This window comes from Chelonia mydas, chromosome 25 (genome assembly GCF_015237465.2).
Source record: "Chelonia mydas isolate rCheMyd1 chromosome 25, rCheMyd1.pri.v2, whole genome shotgun sequence".
In the NCBI taxonomy this organism is placed as follows: Eukaryota; Metazoa; Chordata; order Testudines; family Cheloniidae; genus Chelonia; species Chelonia mydas.
This window is the reverse complement of record NC_057858.1, coordinates 7,941,196-7,964,495: the sequence shown is the minus strand read 5'-3', so window position 1 is coordinate 7,964,495 and position 23,300 is coordinate 7,941,196. Positions and strand designations below refer to the sequence as shown.

At 59.1% G+C, this 23,300-nt stretch overlaps 2 protein-coding genes across 6 annotated transcripts in view; one reads left to right on the top strand and one right to left on the bottom strand.

The window, feature by feature from the left end:
* The window catches only part of SH3GL1 (SH3 domain containing GRB2 like 1, endophilin A2), a 49,338-nt gene extending 45,903 nt beyond the window's left edge, over positions 1 to 3,435 (top strand). For all 5 annotated transcript variants that reach the window (XM_043536070.1, XM_043536071.1, XM_037885829.2 and 2 more), the window contains one exon: positions 269 to 3,435. In XM_043536070.1, coding sequence (XP_043392005.1) covers positions 269 to 465 — 197 coding nt within the window. In that variant the 3' untranslated portion in view covers positions 466 to 3,435. The remainder of the gene's footprint in view (positions 1 to 268) is intronic.
* Positions 2,947 to 17,524, bottom strand: MPND (MPN domain containing). Its single transcript, XM_037885824.2, has 13 exons — positions 17,307 to 17,524; positions 13,442 to 13,656; positions 12,526 to 12,756; positions 11,369 to 11,528; positions 9,216 to 9,300; positions 8,545 to 8,641; positions 7,642 to 7,714; positions 7,354 to 7,430; positions 7,042 to 7,210; positions 6,615 to 6,685; positions 6,025 to 6,114; positions 4,979 to 5,071; positions 2,947 to 4,461 (listed from the first exon to the last, which is right to left on the bottom strand). The coding sequence occupies exons 1-13, from the start codon at positions 17,311 to 17,313 to the stop codon at positions 4,375 to 4,377; spliced, it is 1,455 nt and encodes a 484-aa protein (XP_037741752.1). The 5' UTR covers positions 17,314 to 17,524; the 3' UTR covers positions 2,947 to 4,374.
* Positions 17,525 to 23,300: the final 5,776 nt, after the last annotated feature.

Sequence of the window (23,300 nt, the reverse complement as noted above, 5' to 3'; positions counted from 1 at the left end):
CTTGGCATTCTTATAACTAAAAATATGCAGGAGCGAACAGTTGGCCCTGGCAGGGAGTTGGGAGCCGAGTATGGCTCTTGGATCTAACTTCTGCCCAAAAGTTCAGTGCTGCAGTGAATAGGAAACCCCGCAAAGGCGATCAGTGGTGACTGGATTGCCCTGGGGTAAGGGAGTCCCAGGGGGTGAGGCTGCTCAGTGAGGCCTGATTTGTCTGTGCTCCCTTGGTCTGCGGGCCGGGCTCACCTTGGCTCTGCTTGTCTCTTTCCAGCTCACCTGGACCAGCCCTGCTGCAAGGCGCTCTATGACTTTGAACCCGAAAACGACGGCGAGCTGGGCTTTAGGGAGGGTGACATCATCACGCTGACCAATCAGATTGACGAAAACTGGTACGAGGGCATGATCAACGGCCAGTCTGGCTTCTTCCCGCTCAACTACGTGGAAGTGCTGGTCCCGCTACCGCAGTGAAACTGCATCTTCCCCCTCCTCCCCCCTGGCCCTTCCCCTTCCTCCTCCCCCACCGGATACAAACTCATGGCGGGGCGAGCCCTGCTCTTCTGCATTCCATTTTGTAACTCAACACTAGGCTTCTTCTGCGGGGCGGGGCTGAGAGAACGTGATGGCGTTCGCTCTGCACGTGTGCTGGATCGGTGTAAGGGTGGCAGCAGGGAACAAGCCGCAAGGGCTGGGCAGCCCCATTCAAGTTTTCCCTTCTGGGCCTTGAACTAGGTACTTTCAACCCCACCAGACTCCTCCCACTTTGTACAATAAGCCAAGTCGAGCATCTCCTGGTTTGTCATGTGTCTTTTTTGGGAAAAGCACGTGAAGCGGGTCAGCCACGCTGGAGATCCTGGGAACGTGGGTGCACCTGGGCAGCAGTGCATGTGTCCTACCTATGGGCAAGCTCGAGGGGGCACATGCAGGGCCAAGCACCAGGGCAAGTCCAGTGAGAACCACCTGTGTGTGTTGGGAGGGGGCGAGAAACAGGACCTGCAGCCTCTTCTAGGAGGGGCTCTAGACATTAAACTGTGCAAGGAAAATACCTTCCACAGCTTAGCTTAGGTGGGGTTGGTGTCTACTGAACACGACCAGCAACCGCGCTCGCCTTGTAGGATAAGGGCGAAGCGATGAGGGTGAAAGTCAGACACTGACCCGTCCTTCCTGTTTGCCTACAGTTCACACCTATTCTAACACTGACGCGGGGGGCCGTGATGGATCAAAGTTCTCTATGCTGCTGTGGGAGGCAGAAGCAGGGCTGCTTCCTGTCCTGCTGCCTCGATGGGCCTCTCCCACTCACCCATTCTGCTCCTGTGTAAGGACAGGGCTTAGCTGGGGGATTGTATTTCAGAGGAACACTACAAAGCAGCTTGAAAACACTAAATAGCCCTCTTGTTGTCACCCCTAGCTTCCACGTCCTGCTTTCTGTGCACTCAGCTTTGTGCTGGATTGTTTGCCGCCTCCTGTCCTCCAGGGCCGGTGTCAGCCCATAGTGTCTCTGGCCTCTGCTCTGTTTCATGGCCACAGGCCTTGAGCCTCCACCTGCTGCAACCGCTCCCTCTGCCCACAGAAGAGTGGTTTGAACTGGGAGAGATGAATTGGCTCTGCTGCTTCCCCTTGGAAGAGGCTGGTTTGGCCAGCGGGGAGTGTACCTGCAGCTCTTGTATGGTGCTGGGCATGGGATAATGCTATAGTCAAATTATGGCTAAGGCGCTATTCCCTATAGATGAGAGCGATCATGGGAAGGCAGCTACTTAGCCCATAATGCACTGGCACAAACCAACATGCCCTTATCTCCCCTCCTGCTCCATGTTCAAGTGTTTTTTCCCATCCCATGAAAGGCTGAGTCCAAGGTGAAACTGCTTGGCTTGATCTAGTCTAATCCTTATGTGCCTTCCCCAGCTCCCTTCACCTCGGCTCTTTGGAACCTTAGGAGCTACTTGTCTTAGTGTGATGGGAGAAGGCCTTGCTGCGTTCATAGACCTTCTAACTCAGGGCCTGTTGTTTCCTTACCCAGAGAGGAGGTCCAGTGGGAAGCCGTGGGCGTGCCTCTTTTCATGCCCTTTATTAGGACCGGTCCTTGCAATACTTCTCTCCTGCCTGCAGCTCTGCTTCAGCAGGGGTGACAGTCCATTCCCTGAGCAGTGTTGTGGTGACGAGAAGCAGCCGCTTGGCAGGGGGACCTGGTATTTAGGCAGAACGTGAGGTGGTATCTACCGGGGCCTGGTGGTGTCTGTTTAGGTGGAATCACGCGGGAACTCTCTTCTGCCCCTCAGTATGTAAATATGCTTCCATCTCAGCACCCATCCTGTTGCTGGCAATGGGACAAAGCGCAACCCCTGAGGGGCATCAGTGGCTCCTGTACTTGCCCCACTTCTCCCAGCTGTGTCCAGCATAGATGGGCTCAAAGCGAAGAGAAGCTCTGCCTAGAGAGAACCATCTCACCCGTGGAGCTGCTCTGGGGTTTACTGCACTTTCTCTGAACCGCAGCACAAGAGAGATGCTGCTTCCAAGGGCAACCCACAGGGGGCGTCTAAAGCCGTCTTGCAGAACGTACCTCCCCTGCTTTCCTTAGCCCCGCCTTTGCTGAGAGGGAGCTGAAGCACAAGGAACTGAAGCTGTTGACGGGTGCTCCCACAGCGTGTGGCAGCCAGGGCATGCTATGCTCACCACATCACCCTCAAACCAGGGCTTGGTGTCTTCCTGCCCTCAGCAAGGCTCGGCCCAACACACCTGTACCACTGGCCCTTTGGTTTTTCTGACATCAGCCCCAGCATTGCTTCTGTATCTGTATTTTTTTAATAGCAAACAAATCTCTGCCGGCAGGTGGGGGGTTTCGGCCTGTCGCTATGTAATCGTCTCATGACGCAGTGCTTTCCTCTACCTTTCTCGCTCGCCAGATTCGGTGTTCTGTTACATATACACACAGAATCTTTTTAACTTTTTTAACCATGCATGTTGATATACATTTATTACTCTCATCAATACTGTCACTGACCCAACTCCCAGCAGAGGCCAAGACTTGCAGGTGCTTTGTTCAGAGCTGGCTCATACAGCCACCCAGGCTCCCTGTTTGCGCAGCTGGTAGCCTTCAGGGGCCCAATCCTGCTTCCAGGAAGCCAACAGGAGTAGGGACCAGGCTCAGGCTTGGGTCTGCTGGGCAGACGCAGGTCCCCTATCTGTTAGGGGGGACCTGCCATAAGAGCTGGTTAGTATTTTTTGAGGTTGTAGCTTCTAACTTTCTTCTTTCAAACCCGTGGCCTGGCCGAGTCGTGTCTTTGGTATGGTCCAGCGAACATTCAGTTGGATTGAAATAAGTCTTTTAGTTGGGACAATTTAATAGAACTTTTGTTATGGTTCCTCCTGGTTTTAGGGGGGGGAACGCCCACAAATCTTGACTTGTAATCGCTAAATAAAAGTATTAAATGTTTTCTTTCTAAAGCGTGTGCCTTCTCTTTCGGGGGTCAGGCGGGGGCTCCTTCCCCTACCGCTGTGGAATTAGCAAGCTGCCTAAGGGTAAGGGCAGCTGGGAGTGGAATATGGAAATAGAACCTCTCCCTCACTCAGGCAAACCCCCTTGGCTAACCACCACGTTACCTGCTCACGCGTTAGTGTGTCACCACTTCATATTGCGGGTGGCACTGCTTGGTCCCTGGGGTGGAGATACCGCCCCCCCCAAAGGAGCCACGGAGTGAGTGGACCAGCCAGGCTGACCCTTCCACCTACCCCCTTGCACTTGCCACCTCTGGCTCAACCAGGCTGCTGCTTCCAGAACTGACTTCACTCTTGTGTTGAAGAGAGCCTCTCATGGGGACGGGAAGCCACTCGCAGCAGGCTGTGCCTTTAAAACCACCTGGGATGGCTTGTTCCAGGAAAGAGCAGTCAAGTCTCTTCGCTTTGACTCCAGCTGCTCCTTTTCCCCGAGAGGGGGCGGATTTATGATCACTCAATCCCAGCAGGAGTGTTCTACGCACACATTCCCTTCTGGGAGTCTCCCACAGACACGGGGGGCGGTCAGCAACATTTTTTAATCAGAACTACCACTTGCACAAATAACTTACACCCGGAGAGAGGCTGCCACCATCCCCCCTCGTCGGACCTACGCGCTAAACCACCGAGTTGTATTGCGCTCCCCGAGCCAGGCCCCGTCTCCACCAGCGGCAAACGAACCCAAGCCCCGGCGCTGATCCCGTCTGCAGGATGACTCGGCTCTCAGGGCTGTATAACAGCTGCCCCAGACTTGCAGATCCAACGTCCCTGCTTAACTCCGCACTGGGCTCAGACTCCAGTCTCCCCAAGCGTGGGGCTGCCAGGCTGAGCCCCAGCTGGTGTAAAGGCACCTGGGTATGAGTTCAGTGTAATTCGGGCTCCAGCCTTGCCTCAGCTGCTGTGCTTGAGGAGGCTGTAAATCTGTTCCAGGACGTGGGCGAAGCCCTGATCTTTGGGAGTCCTGGAGGCGAGGGAGCCCTGAAATGGAAACGGCTTTGTTTATTTTCCATCTCAGGGAGGGGCCTAGCAGTACAGAACTACCCATCCCCCTAGGCCGAGCACCTGGTCTACCCCTAAAAAGTAAGGAAAGAGAGTTCTACCCAATGCCGCGGATCTTCACCATGGACAAGCTAACTCCGTTATCTGCCCCCGGCCACTAGATCTGTTCTCCAATGACTCTGCTTGAGTAAGGACCGCAGAAGTGGGGTATAAGCTATTAGACCCCCGTGTGCTCCATCCACATTGCTTGAGTTGTTTCAGTACCGCATAATACCTCGGTGCAAGTCACAGAGAGTACGGCTACAATGAGAAAAACTGATCCAACCTTCCCCAGCCATGGAAGTGCTAATGTGGAGGTAGTAAAAACACCTCACCTAGCTCAGAGCAAGCCTAGAAAACAGGCGGAAAAAGCCACCCCAGCATCCTCTCCACCATCTTCTCTGCAAGTGGCATATAATGGGTCGGCTTTTTTCCCATTTCAACCCCATTTTCTCACCTTTAGTTTGTCCAAGTAGGTCTGCTCCTGGCTCCATATATCTTGAAACTTCACCAGGTCCGGAGCCCCTTTGTAAAACTCAACCAGCAGCATCTGGAGCCGCAAAGGGAAAGGGGAGTCAGTGGAAGCCAAACGATTGCTCAAGTCCCACTGAAAGCGGGACCTGCGCCCTGCCGTTTTGCAGCAGTGGGGGAAGAGGTCTGAGAGGAGAGGATTGGCCTGTCAGCCCCAAGAAACCCCGAGCTTTCCTGTCACATGTAGACAGGGATTGGTCAAGACTCGGATTGGAATCTAGAGAGACTTGGAGGGACGTTAGGCCTCTGACCATCTGGTTCTAGTGATGGTCTTTACTTATCCCCCTCTCCAGCTCTTCCTTACTGCTAACAGGAGTAGAGGGGACTTGGTTTGGGCTGGGGCCCAGGCTGCTGCTTGGAACTGTTGACAGGTAATGGATCTGATTCTCGCTGCTCACCCACGGGGTGGCTACACCCCACACCTCCATCCGGGCTCTTTGTCTGCATGTTTCGCCCTGCTCCAAGCCGTGGGATTTTCGTTCTCTGAAAGGACCCCGAACGACAGGTTTGAGAGGACTCGCTGGAGGTATGGGGAGAGCCTGGTGGAGCTGCTTCGTCTGGCTAAAGCCAACAGACAGAGCACCACGGGTATGTGTGTGTCACCCCAGACCTTCAGCCACTGTTCAGTCTGAGCTGCACTGACACTAATGATCACAGCCCTTTTCCTGAGACACCCTCACCACACCCGTCTGCGGAGATGAGGCTTCGTTCACCACCCGAGGCGGCTCTCAAACCCAGGCTGGCTGCATTTCACGGGCCAGTGAAGCAACACACCCACTGCTACGATGGGGAAGGAGACATGAAGGTCCTACGCTGGAGAAGTGCTATACACACATAGCATGAAGTTACTGAGACCAGCCTAGGACTGCGAGGAGATGTGTACGGTGCTGTTAGATACTCCCAGGGGCGGGGGGGGGAGGTCTTCCACGCAGCCCCTGCTCAGGTTCCCCTCCCCACAAGTAGGGATCTCACCATCTCATGGAGGACGTCATTGGTGAGAAACCCGTCCTGCACGTAGGTGAGCTCCACTTCCATGGGGATGCCATAATCGTTGGGCCTTTGCTGTGAGAGGAAAGGAAGCACAGTGGTTTCCAGCCGGGCACAGCCTTGGGTTACACAGGACGAGCCGGGAGCTTCCCAGGCCAGGCTGGTGCACCAGCGTTAACTCAGCCCAGCCTCGGGCAAGGGCCAGTTTGGGGCCGAGTCACACGCGTGATTGGCGGAGTCATGGCCCAAGTGTCAGGAAAAGGCCTTTTCCTGGCCACGGCTCCCTTAGGTGTCCAGGATGTTTATCCAGGGCAGAGAGGGGTCCGACTGCTTCTCCGGCTGGAGAGACTGTGTCCTCCCCCACGCCCCAGCAGGGGCCCCGCTCCAGTAGCCCCCAGCAGCCCAGAGTCTGCTCCTTCGGCCAACGCCCCTGCGCCATGGGAACTAGCAGAGGGCAATGTCTGCCATTGCCAGGAACCCCCCCGGAGAGCCGGCAGCAGGCTGCATGGTCCAGAGAGCCAGGGGGAGCAGGGGCGGAGGCTCCAGGCCTGGCCATGGCACCGTGTGGAACTCACCTCAGGAGGTGGCATGACCCAGAAGGGCGAGATTTTGGACTCCATGCCTTGGTTGCCGGGATAGTATGGTGCTGTGGGGAGAGAGCACCAGGAGTTGGACTGAGGGCCGGGTTACCACCCTCCGCAGCCCAGCCCAGGGCCTGGACTGCAGCTCCCCGGAGCCCCGGGAGGGGGTTTGAAGTAGAGCGAGGAGCATGGGATTGCAGTCCATCCCCCAACCCGACGTGACGGAGGGTGGGGGGCATCCTGACGCCCTGCACCACGGGGCGCCAGACTGAGGTTCGGGGGCTGCCCAGTGGCTGAGCCCTAGCAGGTCCCAACGTGCCAGACGGTGCCCCGGGGCGGGGAGCTGGGTCCCCAGCTGGCCGTGCTGAAGGGCAGGGTCCCCGGCCCCACATCCGGCTCCCCCGCACGGCCCGGCCCTTACCGCAGATGAGGGCCAGGCAGGGCTGGAAGCTGTTGTTGCTGCCCTGCAGCTTGAGCTGGTAATCCATCTGGGCGTCGATGTCCTGCAGCGAGGGGAGGGCGTGGCTGAAGGGGTGGCTGTGGTACCAGCCCACCAGCGCCAGCCCGCGCAGGAAGAGGTTCTGGCAGATCTGAGGCACGGGCACAGAGAAGAGGGAGGAGCCATTAGAGGTCTTCTGGGATCAGCTGCCCAGGGCAAGCCCTGCTCGGGCCTGGAGCACGCACCGGCGGGATGGCGCAGGCCGCGGCCAGCTAATGCCCCCCCAGCCGTTACCTCCTCCTCGACGGTGGCTGCCGATTCGGCGTCTCCGAGCCGCGTCCGGCAGGGGAACGCTCGCAGCACCGTCAGCACTGCAAGAAACGCCAGGCGTCAGCTTGGCCCAGCCGCTCACGGACTCCACCCAGCCGAGAAAAGCTGGTTAGAGCGAACGCCCCCCAGCCTGCGAGCCTCGGGGGGCTGAACCCTGGGCCCAGACTGGGGCCTCGCACCTTGGGCCCGAGGCAGCCTCGGAAGGGCCTGGCGCGGCCGGGAAATGAACTCCAAACCTCGGCCTGTACCTACCCTGGCTGCTGGTGTCCCACCTGCCTCCCAGGTAGCCAACCACCTCGCTCCTCGTTAGGTGGCTGTGAAAGTCCTAAAGAGGGAACGGGGGGAGAGTTTAAACCCAGGGCAGTTCCCACCTGCCCTCCCTCTGGTCTCTCCCCCGCACCCCTCCCCTCCCTTCACCCCGCACCCCTCCCCTCGGTTCCCACCACCCTGCATCCAAAGGCATTGCGCACCCCTTCCCCGGGAGCCTCCACCAGGAGGTGTCTGGGTGACATCCCAGCCCTGAGTCTTCTGCGTTCTGTGGGTGTCGCCCTCGGTTTAACACATCTCCCTGGGCCATGCGGATCCGTGAGTCCCACCCCGACACACACACGTTCCTTGGGAGCTGCCCTTCCGGCCGAGGCAACGTTAATATCACATGTTGCAGTCCCAGGATCTTGCTTTGATCCTGAAGGACTCTCAGGCCCCTGCTAATAGTCTACAAGTTGATGTGGCCTGCAGGAGATGGGGTGCACAAAGGCTGGCCACCCTTTTGAGGGGAGATCATTGTCTGCAGTCTCTGAAGAAGTTCCCAGTCTGCGAGTTCTCTCTGTCACCAGCACGGGGCTGCCTGCCTTCACCACCCCAGCTCAGAAGTTTTTGCCACATGTCTCCTGGCAACCAGCAAATCCTTCAGCGGGGCCCATTATTCACCCATCGTCCGCCTCCTCCCTCAAACTGCCCCTACTACGGTTAGCGATCGGACTGTGTTCCACCCTGGGAGTTTCAATCAGCTGGTGGGGCCCCTGTCTCCCTGCAGGCTGGGGGGGCCACTAGCCAGAGGGATGCAGGCAATTGCAGGAGCCTTGCCTAGCCTAACAGGTCCACGCTGGAGGGAGCGCTCCAGGGATGGGGGGTAAGGGGGGGGCCGGTACGTACCAGCAGCAGCAACACGTTACTGGAGATGGCCACGTTGAACGGCTGGAACTTGTTGATTGCCGCGAAGGAGGTCACTTCCACGAGGGTGTGCGGGTTCCTGGAACAGAAGACCCCCGTTCTCCACCACGCATCCCCCAATCCCAGCCGGCGCTGACCTGACACCCTCCGGGGTTTGTCTCTTCTGAACCCCAGCACGCTGGGCCAAGGACCCAGGAGAGTTGGGGGCGGAGCGGGGAGTAGCCTTTTGTGCTGTGGGAAAGTCAGGCTCCCTCCCCGGGGCTGGGCTCGCCGGGACAGACAGGGAGAAGGGGACGATGCTGGAGCTGAATTGTCAGGGGAGCGACAGGTGGGGACCAGGCTGGATTCGGGCAGATAGCCCCGTTCTGCTCCCAGGGAGCATTGATGCTGGGGGGGGCGGGCAATCCCAGACTGGACTAGAGGGGTGCTGCAGGACAGGGCGGAGGGAAGCCGCCAAGCCGTGCAGCCGCCTCAGAAGTAGAATGGCAGGGGGCGATACCACGGAAGGGCAGAGCTTTCGGAGCGGAGCAGCAGGGGGCGCTGCAGGTCAGGGTGGGAGGGGACGTGATGACATTGACAGAACTCGCTCTCCCGAGAACTTTGCCAACAGCTGGCCAGAGGACGCTGGGAAGGGAGCTGCAGTGGGGCGCTACCTGGCAGAGTCCCGGCTTCCCAACGTGCAATAACGGACGGGGGTGCGGTTCTTGCTCTCCGGTCTCTTCCCGTAGGGCCCGTTATCTGCAAAGACAAAGAGACCAGTCTCCACACAGTCCGATTTGCCCCCTGGCCCCTTTAGGACACACCGAGGGAAGGGAAGGCGGGGAGAGAGGATTTGTGGAGACAAGTTCTCAGGGATTCCTCTCACTTCCTGTGCAAGTCTCCAGACAGAATTAACCATTCTTTTACATCTGCTGTCCTGATTTGCTGATCTCCAGCTGAAGGGGATGCTGTCAGGTTAAAAATCAAACCAGGGAGGCGGTGTGACCTAGTAGACAGAGCAGGGGACTCAGACTCAGGGGACCTTGGGTCTGATTCTGGTTCTGTCACCAGCCTGTGCATGACCTTGGGCATGTCACGTCCCCGCTCTGTGCCTCAGTTTCTCTATCTGTAAAATGGGAATTATGATCCTTTTTAAAGTGCTTTGAGATTGATGAGAAATGATAAGAGCTAGGGATTATTATTAACAACAAATAACCCATTTCCTCCTCTCTGTGACCACCTGAGATCGCTACAACAGGACAAACAGCCCATTAGACAGAATAAAATTGTATATAACTTTCATGCTTCAGGGCATAAGCGAACCACGGCCTGCCTGGGGTCAGGAAGAAACATCCCCTAAGGGCAGGTTCTCCCATAACTGCCGTTTGCAGCGTTCCTCACCTCTTCCTCTGAAGCATCTGATGCTGCCACTGTCCCATTTGCTGCCAGCACGTTCACTCTGCTTGTGCGGTGTTATTTGATTTGTATTGTGGTAGCGCCTAGGTGCCCCAATCATGGACCACTGTGCTAGGTGCTGTACAAACATATGTGTTTCCCTAGCCCTCCTACCCTTTGTCTGCCTGTGTACACTGTAAGCCGTCCAAGGGACTGTCTACTGCTCTGTGTCTGGGCGGTGCTTAGCCCAGTGGGGCCCTGGTCTTAGTAACTCCTGACAATTCAGTTGAAAAAGAGGCAGGACACCGGACTTGTTGGAGTCACCAGTCTGACCCAGGACAGCAATTCCTACGCTCCTGAAGAAGCTTTAAAAATCCAGTTGGCGCCTCGCTCGTGGTGCTGATTGCTTATCTTCTGCGGTTCTCTCCGCCTAGAGCAGGGGTGGGCAAACTACGGCCCGCAGGCTGGATCTGGCCCGCCAGCCGTTTTAAGCCGGCCCTCGAGCTCCCGGCCCATGGGAGCTTTGGAGGAGGTACCCACAGGCGGGAGCTTCAGGGGAGGTACGAGCAGCGCATGGAGCCCTCTGCCCCTGCTCCCACAGGGGCCGCAGGGACGTGGTGCCGGCCGCTTCCGGGAATGGCGCGGGGCCCACGGCGACCACAGGGGGGGCAATCCCGTGGGCCGGATCCAAAGCCCTGAGGGGCCGGATCCAGCCAGCGGGCCGTAGTTTGCCCACCCCTGGTGTAGATGTACTCCACTAGCTTTGCGTTAGCTAGATCCAAGCTAGCTCACGTTAACGATCGCCGCAAACCTGCAGCCGCGCCAACGGGGGCCACTCCAGTTCGGACCCAGGATCCTAGGCGGGCGGGGCTCGCCCGAGCAGCTGCCAGGGCTTCACTGCTATTATTATTCGAGCTAGCGCCACCAACACTAGGTCAGGTGGGTCTACACAGGCTGCAATCTGACCTCCCGACTGCGGTGCAGGCAAACCCGAAAATCCTCCTGGAGACAAGGCTCCGTCGTTTTTCACCTCCCTGTAGCTGGTGGAAGCCAACCCCAGGGAGAGGGGCCTAGCGTTGGCCTGGACCAGTGCCAGCGAGGTAAAAAACCACCTGCACCTCATCTCTGCTCGACTTGGAGCTCGCCAAGGCCATGTTAGACCCGTCTGTGTTCTGCAGCGAGGAGGCAGAGAGATGCAGGGTGGCAGCTTCGGGAGGCAGGGGCTGCAGAGGGGGAGGCTCTCGCACCCAGTGCCGAGGCAGGGACTGCGGGCCTAGATGGGCAGAGGAATCAGGGAGAGGGAGACGCAAGCTGCAAGGTCTAAGAATTACCCTGGTCAGTCCAAATCCCACCCCTTAGACTCCTGCCATGGATCGGAGCAGACCAGAACCCCCCAGCCCCAGCATGGAGCAGGCCTTTGACCCAGTGTTACCAGCGTTGTGTTGCTCCACCAGGCTCTTGCTTTGGTGCTTCCTGCTTTTCTCCTCCAGTTTCTTGCCAAGCGCAGGCTCCGAGATGGCGATTTTACCTTCCCTGGCCTCGTCCTCCTCCTCCTCGGCCAGTTCCTCCTCCTCCCCTTCGCTCACCAAACTCTGCAGGGCAGGGAGGGAGAGAGGAGGGGATGTGGCAGGACAAACAGCCTCCCCCCACCCCAGCTTCAGCACGGAACTGGTGCTTCTTACTCACCACCCATCCCAGACCCCCAAGGACGCCTATGCTCCTGGGTCCAGCTCTCTGCCCCTGCAAACAGACATTTTGCAGGGGCAGAGCCTCCCCGGGCACCCTCTGCTGGCACAATGACACCAAGAAGTAACTCCCCCCAGCACCCCCATGGGATCTGATCCCAGCCGGCAGTGCCCCACGGCCGCTGCGCTGCCCGTTCCCTCGGGCATCCAAATGCCTGCCAGTCTAGGGCCCGTCTTGGGTAACTAAGGTCCAGCTGGGAGACTCCCAGCCTCCCTCCTGCTCTCCTGGGGTTCAGAGCTCAGCTGCTCACACGGAAATCCTTCCACGGGTTAATCACCCTCCCTGGCAAAAATGTACACAGTCTGAATGTGTCCAGCCTGACACAGTCTTATTTCCAGTCTGAATGTGTCCAGCCTGACACAGTCTTACTTCCCGTCTGAATGTGTCCAGTTTCATCTTCCAGCCAAGCGCTGGGTCAGCCCTTTCTCAGCGAGATGGAAGAGCCCGTTATTAAATATTTGTTCCCCAGGTAGGTTCCTATAGGTACTAACTGCCGAAGCCCCTTTAAAAACCTAGAGAGACACGGTGTGGGGAGGTCACATCTTTTATTGGCCCAACTTCTCTGGGTGAAAGAGACCAGCTTTCGAGCCCCACAGAGCTCTCCTCCAAGCCTGGCTCTCTTTCGCCACGAGGAGCTGGTCCCATGACAGATGTTACCTCCCACACCTTGTCTCCAATATCCTGGGGCCAACACGCTTGAAAAGCTAAGGCGTGAGTGCCCCTCTTTGCAGCAACGGGGTATAACAGCATCAAAGGGGGGTTCATCATATTCGAGACATTCCTGCTGACTCAGCTCCCCCGGGGCCCTGGGGGCAAACAAGGGAGGGGAGGCGCCTCGCTCACCTCCTCGGCCGCGGGGGCATTGGGCTGGTGTTTCTTCAGCCAGGCCGCCTTGCACTGGTCCAGCTTCTGCCCCTTGTACCTCACCGAGGCCCAGCCGCAGCCCGATTTCTTCGCCGGGTTCACCAGCTTCTTGCAGTACGTGGCCCAGGCGCTGGGTGAATTGAACACCTGCCCCGTCTCCTGCCAGGTGATCTTCCCATCAGGCAGCAAGTCCCCTAGGAACTTCTTCCCCTGGGAGAGCAGGAGGGAAGCAGCAGGCTCCGTTAACACACTGGCACGGGGAGGAACTCGCTGGGGAAGGCCCAGCGAGGAGAAGGAGGGCAGGGGATTCACCTGTCACTAGAGGTGCCCCAAGCGTTGCCCCTCAAGAGGGTGTGCAGCCACCAACCCAGGAGCCCTGCTCTCCACTGACTCTCAGACCCGACTCGGAGAGCAGCAGGCGCTCCCCTCCCCTCCCCGGGCTTGGTACAGGAGCAAATGGCTCCCGGGCCGAATTCACCAGCACCAAAACCCCATTCTGGCCCCTGAAGTGGATCCAGGCAAGACCCAGGCCTGGGGGTGTGAAGGGGGCTCAGTGCAGTGGTGGGGAACCAGGAGCCTGCATGTGGGGAAGAAGCTGGAGTCAAGGGGGCAGGGAAGGGATGGCGAGGCACGGAGGAGTCTGTCCGAGAAGCAGGAGGAAGATCGGAGAGCCCCCGCAAGGTTGTGGTGCTTCCTGCTTGGGGCTAGTCCACCTCTGCTCGGCCCTATGGCTGCAGGCTGGGCCCCAGCATCTAAGTCACCATTAAAGAGACTGTTGGAACAAAGGGCAGCAGTTCTGGAGCCGTGGGCACCCCCAGACCCCCAGGGAGCCCCAGGCCCGCACCAGCACCCACCAGCGGTGAAGGAGCACCAGCCCGGTGCACTCTGCCCTCACCAGGTAGTAGATGGAGAGCACCCCCGCCCCCGGCTCGATCAGGCCGTCCTTGAGCAGCACGCGCAGGGTGATGCCGCGCCGGGTGAGGATGCAGCTGCGCCCCCCTGGGGCCGGCTTCCCGGCGCTTTCATTCTCAGGGTCTTCCAAGCTCGTCTCCAGCTCCTCCTCATCCTCTTCCAGGCACTCCTCCGCTCCAGGAGAATCGGCATCCAGAGCTGGGAAACAAACACCACAGCCTGACTTGGGGAAGTGGGAGTTAGGACTCCTGGGTTCCATCCCCAGCTCCAGAAAAGAGCACGGTCTATGGATCAGAGCAGGTGACGAGGAGTCAGGAGTCCTGAGTTTTGTTCCTGGCTCTGAGAAAGGCGTGAAATCTATCCACTAACACCCCATCTCTAAATGTCATATCTAGCGGTTAGCGCAAGGACCTGTGGGCCACAGAGCCCTAGTCTCACTCCAGAGTTCACCACCTGTGTGATGTCAGACAAACCATTTCCCCACTTTGTGCCTCAGTTTCCCCATCTAAACTGAAGATGGTAATGCTGATCTACTTAACAAGGGGCTGGGGAGCCTGAACTCACTCAAGCTTGCAAAGTGCTTTGAGATCCTCAGATAGGTGGGGTATGGAAGGATACAGGATCAGTATAATAGCTCATGAGAATAAACCAATGAGTCTCTTAAAGAGTAACTGTTAAAAACCCCAAACATACCATGGCTTTACCCGAGATCTTAACAACCTGGGCGATTTTTAAAACTAAAAAAGAAATTTTAAGGCCTAAATTTTCAGCAGGGACTAGTGATTTTGTGTGCCCATCTTCAGGCACCTTACAGGGGGCTGAGGGGCAGAGGGGCGGGCATGCAGCACCTCCTGGAAATCAGCCCCCTCTGAAGGGTCTCAAATCAGGTCCCCAAAATCCCTTGTTGCCTTTGAAAATTTGGCCCCTAAAACTGCTTTTCACTATTAAGTCCCCCCAAAAAGGAGGAGGGGGTTAGGCAGCCCCCTGGCTCTGCAAACGCCTGCAGGGGGACCTTGGGTAAGTCACTGCCCCCCTGTGCCTCAGTTTCCCCATCTGTACAATAGGGATAATGCTGCTGCCCTCCTTTGTAAATTGCTTTTAAGGTCAACAGATGGAAAGGCCCAAAGAGGAGCTAGGGATGATAATTATTATCTTTATCATAAATCCAACAGGCTATTTTAGTGCCACCTTAAGTGACTCGCTCAAGGAGTTTGTGGGTGGGCCAGGAATTGAACCCAGGTTTCTAGGACCCAGCCCAGTGCTTGACGCTAGCTCCTACCCTCCCATGACTTGGATGGAGCGCTGCTGATTTTCCTCCCCGAGGAGCTGGGCCCTTATAGTTTACTTCTCTGGGAGCGTCTAGCCCAAGGAGATGGAAAGCCAGGCTTAAAAAAAAGAAATTTTAAGGCCTAAATTTTCAGCTGGTCAATATACAGCACTTTAGCTGCAGGTTGCATCTACTTCCTAAACTTCCTGGGACAGTTTCGCTCGTACCAGGACAAGCCTCTTTTAGAAGGAAAAAAGAAAACCAGGTACCCGCTGTTCGGACTGCCATGCACCCCTCCGCCACCCCATACCCCAGAGTCCTGCTTATGCCGATCCAACCCTTGTCACCCTGCCCAAGTCTCCCTGCTGGGACCCCTTGGGGAGGAGACGGAGCTGGATACCCCACCAGCCAAAGGCACCTACCACCTGCTTTTCTGAATGGCTGGCAGGTGTATTGTGTGGGTTAGCTAGGAAGAATCCTCCCCCCACCCCCCCAGGGAGTTGGCTACGTGGCCCCTGGCTCCCCGCCAGAGATGCCCGAGCACAGGGAGAAGGCGTGCCTGCATGGGTGGGGCCCTGCCAGACAGGTGGGTCCTGGTCGTCCAACTCACGCAAAGCAGGGATCGGCACAGAAACCATCACAGCTCGTGGCTGTGCAGAGCCCTTGCGCTTGAGCCGCTTGCCAGCTGGGCTTGCCTGTCCCAACAGCCCAGCCTCCCTCTCAGAGCCGAGTTCAAACTGCCTGAGAACCCTGGTTTGAATTCGAAGGGCAGTTCTGATGCCGTCGCCTTCGGCCCCTTTCCCGGTCACACACGAGGGCTGCCAAGTGCCAGAGCGTCCCCAGGGCAAATCCCTCCAGACGCCACTTTGGAGCCTGAATGTCCACCAAGACCAAATCCCAACTGGCCCATTCGAGAATAAAATTTCCAGCTGGCGCTCGTCACCTAAACCGCCCAATCAAGGACCAGCAACGCTACCATGTGACCCGGCTAATCCCACATGAATGGGGGCTATCGGGCGCGTGCTGGGCCTGGGAGGGGGAGAGCCACGAAGAATTTTCAATATACAACAAATCGGAGAATTTCACCGACAATTCGCAAGCTGGGGAAAGGGGGCAGCATCTGCTCGGGTCAGCATTCGGCGCCAATTTCTGGCTCTGATCCGCCCGCCTTCTTCACTAGCCCGGGGGGGCTCCAGCCTTGCCACATTATCTCAAAGTGGTCCAGAGGCCACATCAATATTTGACCTATTTGCCGAGGCTCCAGGCGGGTGGAGCTCCGACCTTGGCTAGGGCTGCCACATCCCAGCAGACAACAGAGCCGCCCGAGCTACCCCAGGTTACCTTTGGGGGGGTGCTACCGAGCAGCTGCTCCTGGGGCTGCAGGGCAAGGGGGTGGGAGGTAGCTGGGGAGGCAGCGCCCCCTCTGCCTCCCCACAGCAGTGGGGCAGATTCCTAACACGTCAGGTGAAAGGCCCCCGGGGAGGTTAGTGTCAATTCAAAATGGCGTGTTCCTCGGGCCACACGACGGCCTGCTGCACTCTGTGCCCGTCCCTGCTCTCGCCCGGCGCCCGCGTCTCCCCCCCCGGCCACCGACCAGCTGCAGCCCAGAGGAGCCGTCGAGCCACAGGGGCAAACCTCCCGCTAGTCCCTGCGGACGGCCAGTGCTCCCCGCAGGTTGCCAGTTTGGCCAGAGCAGGAGAAAAGCTTTGTAACAATCTGAGCTGGGCCTTAACTCGCAGCCCTGTTCCACCGGGTGGGGGGGGGGAAGAGGCCACTGCCCTAAACTCTTGATGGGGGGGGGGCGTTATTCTATAGCTCCCTTGCCATGAGGCACATGGGGCTGGAGAGAGAGAGAGAGAGTGTGTGTGTGTCTCTGTGTGTGTGGGGGGGGGGGGGGGGGGGGAGAGTTCATGTAGCTCTCACTCATCATGCTGAGCAGGTGGCTGCCCTCCTCCCAAACAGAAATGGTGATTCTGGGGCTGGGAGATCCAAGTCCCCCCTCTATCCCTCCCAGGACTGGGGGCTCTGTGCACACCCCCCCCCGCAGGACTGGGGGCTCTGTGCACCCCCCCCCCGCAGGACTGGGGGCTCTGTGCACCCCCCCCCCCGCAGGACTGGGGGCTCTATTCCCGCACTCCGGCCAGGAAGCCCCCACGGCTCAGGAAGGGCCGGTCCAGGCCAGCCTCTCCCAGGAATTGATGTCAGACGCGGGGGTCAAGCCCCCTGCCACTCCCACCCCCCCCCCACCCCCAGCGGAGCTAGGGGACACCCGAGGCAGGTGGATGAAGCCAGGGGGATCTTTCCAAGCAGGAACAGGACCTTGGAAAGGGACCTGCAGCTCGAGGGATGCAGGGGGAGGACGGGGGGGGTGCGCTGGGGGGCAGGCAGTGGGCAGCTGGAGCCACGCAGAGAGAGGACTGGGGGAGAGGGGGGCGGCCGCGCGGGGGGGTCTGCAGCCAGGGCAGGTTGCGAGGGAAGGGGGGAGGTAGCGGGGGGGGGGACCCAGCCCAGATAGGGAGGGGTGCAGGCGCGGGGGGGGGGGCGGGAGCAGGAGGGGAGATCGGGCCCCCCGGGCCGGTACCTGCCATGGCTCCGCTCGGCCCCGGTTCCTGTTGTTCCTCCCCTCGGCGCAGGATGAATCAGACACTGGGGCTCCGGCGGCGGCTTCTTCCCAGCACGTGATGATGCGGCCCCGCTTGTCTCCGCCTCCCGCTCCCCAGCCGGGGACACCCAGCCCCGGGGAGAGCCCGGGGAGCCCCGCGCGGGGGGCCGGGCATGGAGGGTGCACGGAGCTCCTGGCGGGTGGAGGTGGGGCGGGGGCATGGAGGGAAGATCGGGCGTGGTGGGGTCTCTGGAGCCCCTGGGGGGTGGTGGGGGGGGGGGTGTATGGAGCCTGGAGGGAGAGATGGGGGCGGGTGGAGGTGTATGGAGCTCCTGGGGGGTGCAGTTGGGGGGGGGCGGGGCATGGAGCCCCCCCACTTTGCAAACACCGGATCCAATTAGCTGCAGGTGCCTAGCTCCCATTTGCCCCACTCTCCCCACTAACTCCCAGTCCCCTCCCAGAGTTGGGAATAGAACCCAGGAGTCCTGACTGCCCCTCCCCCTGCTGTAACCATTAGACCCCACTCCCCTCCCTTATTCAGTTAGAATCAACTCATTTGACCAGCAGATACTATTGTCAGGGTCCTGGGTTCTATTCCCAGCACCGTCCCTGACTCTGGCTCCCCCACTCCGTGCCTCAGTTTCCCTCCTTTGTACATCAGGGTGGGGGGAGAATATTAACCTCTCCCACCAGCGCGCTGTGGGGATAAATTAACCTCTGAAGGTGAAAGGAGCGATATTTATTTGTAACCTCAATTATGCGTAGGCCAGGGGCGGCCCCACCGGCAGCTAACCCTGGGATGTGGGGCTGCGATGGAAAAGCGGCTGACAGCGTGATCCCGCCATTCTGCCACCAGAGGGCGCCTGCTCTTTGTGTCTTGGGCATTGTTCCTCAGAAGGGCAGAAGGAAATAAATAAATATTTTCTCTTGCAACAAACAGGATCCAGACGCGCTGTCTTCCTGTCAGGTGCACGCAGGGCTCAAGGGGGCAAAATCCAACCCCAGCCACAGATAATACAGACAAATTCACTCTCCAGGAGCCAGCCACCCAAGACTGGGCCTTAAAGGGCCGGCGCCACCTTGAAATGGTTTCAGTTTCATAGCAGGAGTCTGCAGCCGCCAGTTCTGCTGTGGTTTTAATGTTTTTTTTCTCTCTCCTGGGTGTGTGTGAAAGACCCACACAGACAGCAGGGCCGGCAGTGACACTGGCTGCGGGCAGTGCCCTGTCAACAGCACAAAGAGAGAGGAAAACAGACAAGAAAACAGGTTTTCTCCTTTCATCTCTTTCAGGCCATGCCACCTTTGGCACTTGCTAGTCACACCAGGAGGTAACGAACAGGTGATGAGATGCACCAGATTGATTTCTAAGTGGACATTGGCCCTTCTGCAGTTCTAATCGTTCTAATCTCTGAAACTATTCATCTAATTGGCACAAGCCAGGCAGCGTCAGTTCCAAGAAGTGCAAGAAGCTCTGACCAGTGGCCCATGCCAATTAGGCAGCCAATCGATTTTTGACCCCACTGGTGCATGAAATGTGGGGCAAGGGACACAAGCAATAAAAGCAGGATCATAGAAGGGACCTCAGGAGGTCATCTAGTCCAACCCCCTGCACAAAGCAGGACCAATCCCCAATTTTTGCCCCAGATCCCTCAATGGCCCCAGTACCCTTTAAACCATTTTTCTGCTAAGATTTGTTTTCCTTAAGGGTTTGGGAGGAATTCCAGGGATTGATATAGGGAATTAAGGCCGGAAGGGTTTGACTGTAAGCAGTAATAGTCCATTATCCTCTTTGTCTTTTTGCAGCCAAAAGCCACTGGAAACAAACTCGCAAGACGCCAAGTTAGAATCGTATGGGATCCGTTCCTACAACTGGATTTGGCCAGGCTTGCATCTGCCTGGATCCAACTGCAGGATTAGGCCCAGACTGTGTACAATTTGCAGATGTCAAATGCCCCATTTTGTTGCCAGGTTCGGCTCTGTCAGTCATTTGAGAAATTAATTGGAAATGCAATGATAATATTTAATTCTATTTCTGGCTCTCCCCTTTTACCGTCCTTACAGCCCCAATCTGACCTTTCTTCTGAGAAAATTCAAAATAGGATCTGAGGCTTTTTTTTAAAAAAAGAAATGATCCTGCTGGTGCAAAAAGAAAGGACTAAATTGAAATTGGAGTATGTAAGATGTACAAAGAGTTGGAAATGACAGTGAACGAGTTAATTAAAAACGAAACAATCTAATCTTTCCTGGCCTATTTACGATCATTATTATGAACTGGGTTTCTCCTGGTGTTTACTGGGGAGCGTGGTGTTCGGTCATCACTCAGTGCTTGCAAGAGATCGCTTTATGGGTATTGTCCAAGGGCTTGTGCATAACAAGAGTGGCACAATGCGCTGCCCAGCCTCTCCTTCTGGGAAGCTCAGCCCTTAACAGCATAGCTGCCAGTAACACAGCCTGGGGAGGATCTGAATTTTGACCTTCTCATGGCTGGAGATTCCACAATACCTGTTTTCAGCTCTGCCAAGTTCCTCATTCCGCTGCAAGGTTCAGACGAGTTTAATTGGTATTTTTCTGGGGATTTCCTTTAGTTGTTTAATTACTCCTGCAGGGTTCCAACCCGCGCTGTTAACTTTGCTGGGCTTTGCTGACGCGGAGATCCCCCCCTAAAATCTCTCCCAATGGGGACAGGCTGCTGGCCTTTTAACCAGCGCTCTGCTCGGAGCAGGGTTAGATGGTGGGGTGGCTCAAAAGGCAGCGGCCTGTCTTAGGGAGCTGGGGGGAGCTGGCAGCTGCAGTGCAAGAGGCAGAGGCTGCAGGGGGGAAAGTGCAGGCTCTGTGGCATGGGGCCAGGGAGATAGGAAGTGTCAAGAGTCCAGGGAGCATCCCCAAATACCCGCACTTTCACAGTTCCCCATCTGCAGGCCAGGTAGCTGGGGCTGTGTGAGTCCTAGACTCTGTTCAGGGAATCTCAGGGCACCCAGCATTGAGCAGGGCAGTATCTGAGTGATGCCATCACCTCAGGGTGGCTACTATGGGTGGGTACCTGGGACGCTCTCAGCACCCCTCTGGCTGGACTTCCTAGCTGGGAGAACGCGTCCCACGCTCCCCGCCCGGCCTGCCAGCCTCCTGATTGTTGGGGTCGGCTCCTAGCACTCTCACTCTGGGCGGCGGGGGGGAAGTGGGGGACTATACTCCTGCTCTCCCTCAGCCCCCTTTATCTGTGGGGTGGGGTCCTCTCCCGTGAATGGGACGTTAACATGACTGCTGCCCTACTGTTCAGAACAGCAGCTGTGAAATCGACCGGGCCAGGCACCAGGCTGTACAGACAAACTGCAACCGCCAGGCCCAGGCAGTAGTTGGGAACAGGGAACTCACCGGCCAGCCCCAGCGTGGCCACATGTCGAAGCGGGCCCTGGTTTAGCGGAGGAGAGAGGGCTGGGTTTAGCGGCCGTCCGCCCTCCCGCCTAAACCGCAGGCCGATCCTAGAGCCTGTGGCTTCCGGCTCCAATCGGGTCGAAGCAGCAGCTACTGGTTCTAATGGAACCGGCCTGTGCTCAGGCTTGTCTCGCTGTTCCCTTGAGCTCTGTGTCCACCTCTTGGCTCTGGTCTTCTACTGACACTGGAAGCTCTTTGGGGCAGGGACTCTCTCTGTTCTGCGTGTGTGCGGGGGGGTGGGGGCGGCTAGGCGACCGCAGTACAGGTAATAACCCTACTCATAACAATCCCGGCTTGGCAGCTCTTGCATGAAAACCCAAATCACCCGATCAAAGCAAATCACCTCCCTGGCGGCGGGGGGCCTGACTCCAGCCCCCCAGGCTTTGTGCGGGGGGGACATTGGTTCAGGGGGCTGAATTCCCCCTGCCTGGAGTGGTGCACAGAGCAGCGGGGAGCTGTGCTGGCAGCGGGTTCAAGCAGACTGAAGGAGGGGAGTCTTGGGCCAAATCAGTTCAAGGAGGACGAGGGAGCAGTGGGGGGGTTCTGCTTTCCCAGGCCGGGGCGAGGGGGAGCAGTGGGGGGGGAAGGGGCTTTGCTTTCCCAGGCCAGGGGGGGAGCAGTGGGGGGGGGGGGTTCTGCTTTCCCAGGCTGGGGCGAGGGGGAGCACTGGGGGGGAGGGGGTTCTGCTTTCCCAGGCCAGGGGGGGAGCAGTGGGGGGGTTCTGCTTTCCCAGGCTGGGGCGAGGGGAGCAGTGGGGGGGGGGAGGGGCTTTGCTTTCCCAGGCCAGGGGGGGAGCAGTGGGGGGGTTCTGCTTTCCCAGGCTGGGGCGAGGGGGAGCAGTGGGGGGGGGAGGGGCTTTGCTTTCCCAGGCCAGGGGGGGAGCAGTGGGGGGGTTCTGCTTTCCCAGGCTGGGGCGAGGGGGAGCAGTGGGGGGGGAAGGGGCTTTGCTTTCCCAGGCCAGGGGGGGAGCAGTGGGGGGGTTCTGCTTTCCCAGGCCGGGGCGAGGGGGAGCAGTGGGGGGGGGGAGGGGCTTTGCTTTCCCAGGCCAGGGGGGGAGCAGTGGGGGGGGTTCTGCTTTCCCAGGCCGGGGCGAGGGGGAGCAGTGGGGGGGGAAGGGGCTTTGCTTTCCCAGGCCAGGGGGGGAGCAGTGGGGGGGGTTCTGCTTTCCCAGGCCGGGGCGAGGGGGAGCAGTGGGGGGGGGGAGGGGCTTTGCTTTCCCAGGCCAGGGGGGGAGCAGTGGGGGGGTTCTGCTTTCCCAGGCTGGGGCGAGGGGGAGCAGTGGGGGGGGGAGGGGCTTTTGCTTTCCCAGGCCAGGGGGGGAGCAGTGGGGGGGGGGTTTCTGCTTTCCCAGGCCGGGGCGAGGGGGAGCAGTGGGGGGGGGAGGGGCTTTGCTTTCCCAGGCCAGGGGGGGAGCAGTGGGGGGCTTCTGCTTTCCCAGGCCGGGGCGAGGGGGAGCAGTGGGGGGGGGGGGAGGGGCTTTGCTTTCCCAGGCCAGGGGGGGAGCAGTGGGGGGGTTCTGCTTTCCCAGGCTGGGGCGAGGGGGAGCAGTGGGGGGGGGGGAGGGGCTTTGCTTTCCCAGGCCAGGGGGGGGGCAGGGGGGGGGTTCTGCTTTCCCAGGCCGGGGCGAGGGGGAGCAGTGGGGGGGGAGGGGCTTTGCTTTCCCAGGCCAGGGGGGGAGCAGTGGGGGGGTTTCTGCTTTCCCAGGCCGGGGCGAGGGGGAGCAGTGTGGGGGGGGGGAGGGGCTTTGCTTTCCCAGGCCAGGGGGGGAGCAGTGGGGGGGTTCTGCTTTCCCAGGCTGGGGCGAGGGGGAGCAGTGGGGGGGGGAGGGGCTTTGCTTTCCCCAGGCCAGGGGGGGAGCAGTGGGGGGGGGGTTCTGCTTTCCCAGGCCGGGGCGAGGGGGAGCAGGTGGGGGGGGAGGGGCTTTGCTTTCCCAGGCCAGGGCGAGGGGGAGCAGTGGGGGGCTTCTGCTTTCCCAGGCCGGGGCGAGGGGGAGCAGTGGGGGGGGAAGGGGCTTTGCTTTCCCAGGCCGGGGGGGAGCAGTGGGGGGGTTCTGCTTTCCCAGGCCGGGGCGAGGGGGAGCAGTGGGGGGGGGGAGGGGCTTTGCTTTCCCAGGCCGGGGGGGAGCAGTGGGGGGGTTCTGCTTTCCCAGGCTGGGGCGAGGGGGAACAGTGGGGGGGGGGGAGGGGCTTTGCTTTCCCAGGCCAGGGGGGGAGCAGTGGGGGGGGGTTCTGCTTTCCCAGACCGGGGCGAGGGGGAGCAGTGTGTGTGTGGCTTCTGCTTTTGCAGGCCAGGGGGGAACAGTGGGGGGCTTCTGCTTTCCCAGACCGGGGCGAGGGCGAGCAGTGGGGGCGGGCTTTGCTTTCCCAGGCCAGGGGGGAGCAGTGGGGGGGGGTTCTGCTTTCCCGGGGTGAGGGGGAGCAGTGTGTGTGTGGGGTTCTGCTTTCCCAGGCCAGGGGGGAGCAGTGGGGGGGTTTTCTGCTTTCCCAGGCCAGGCCGGGGCGGGGGGGGAAAGCAGCACCCCCCGTAATAGCCCCGGTCGGG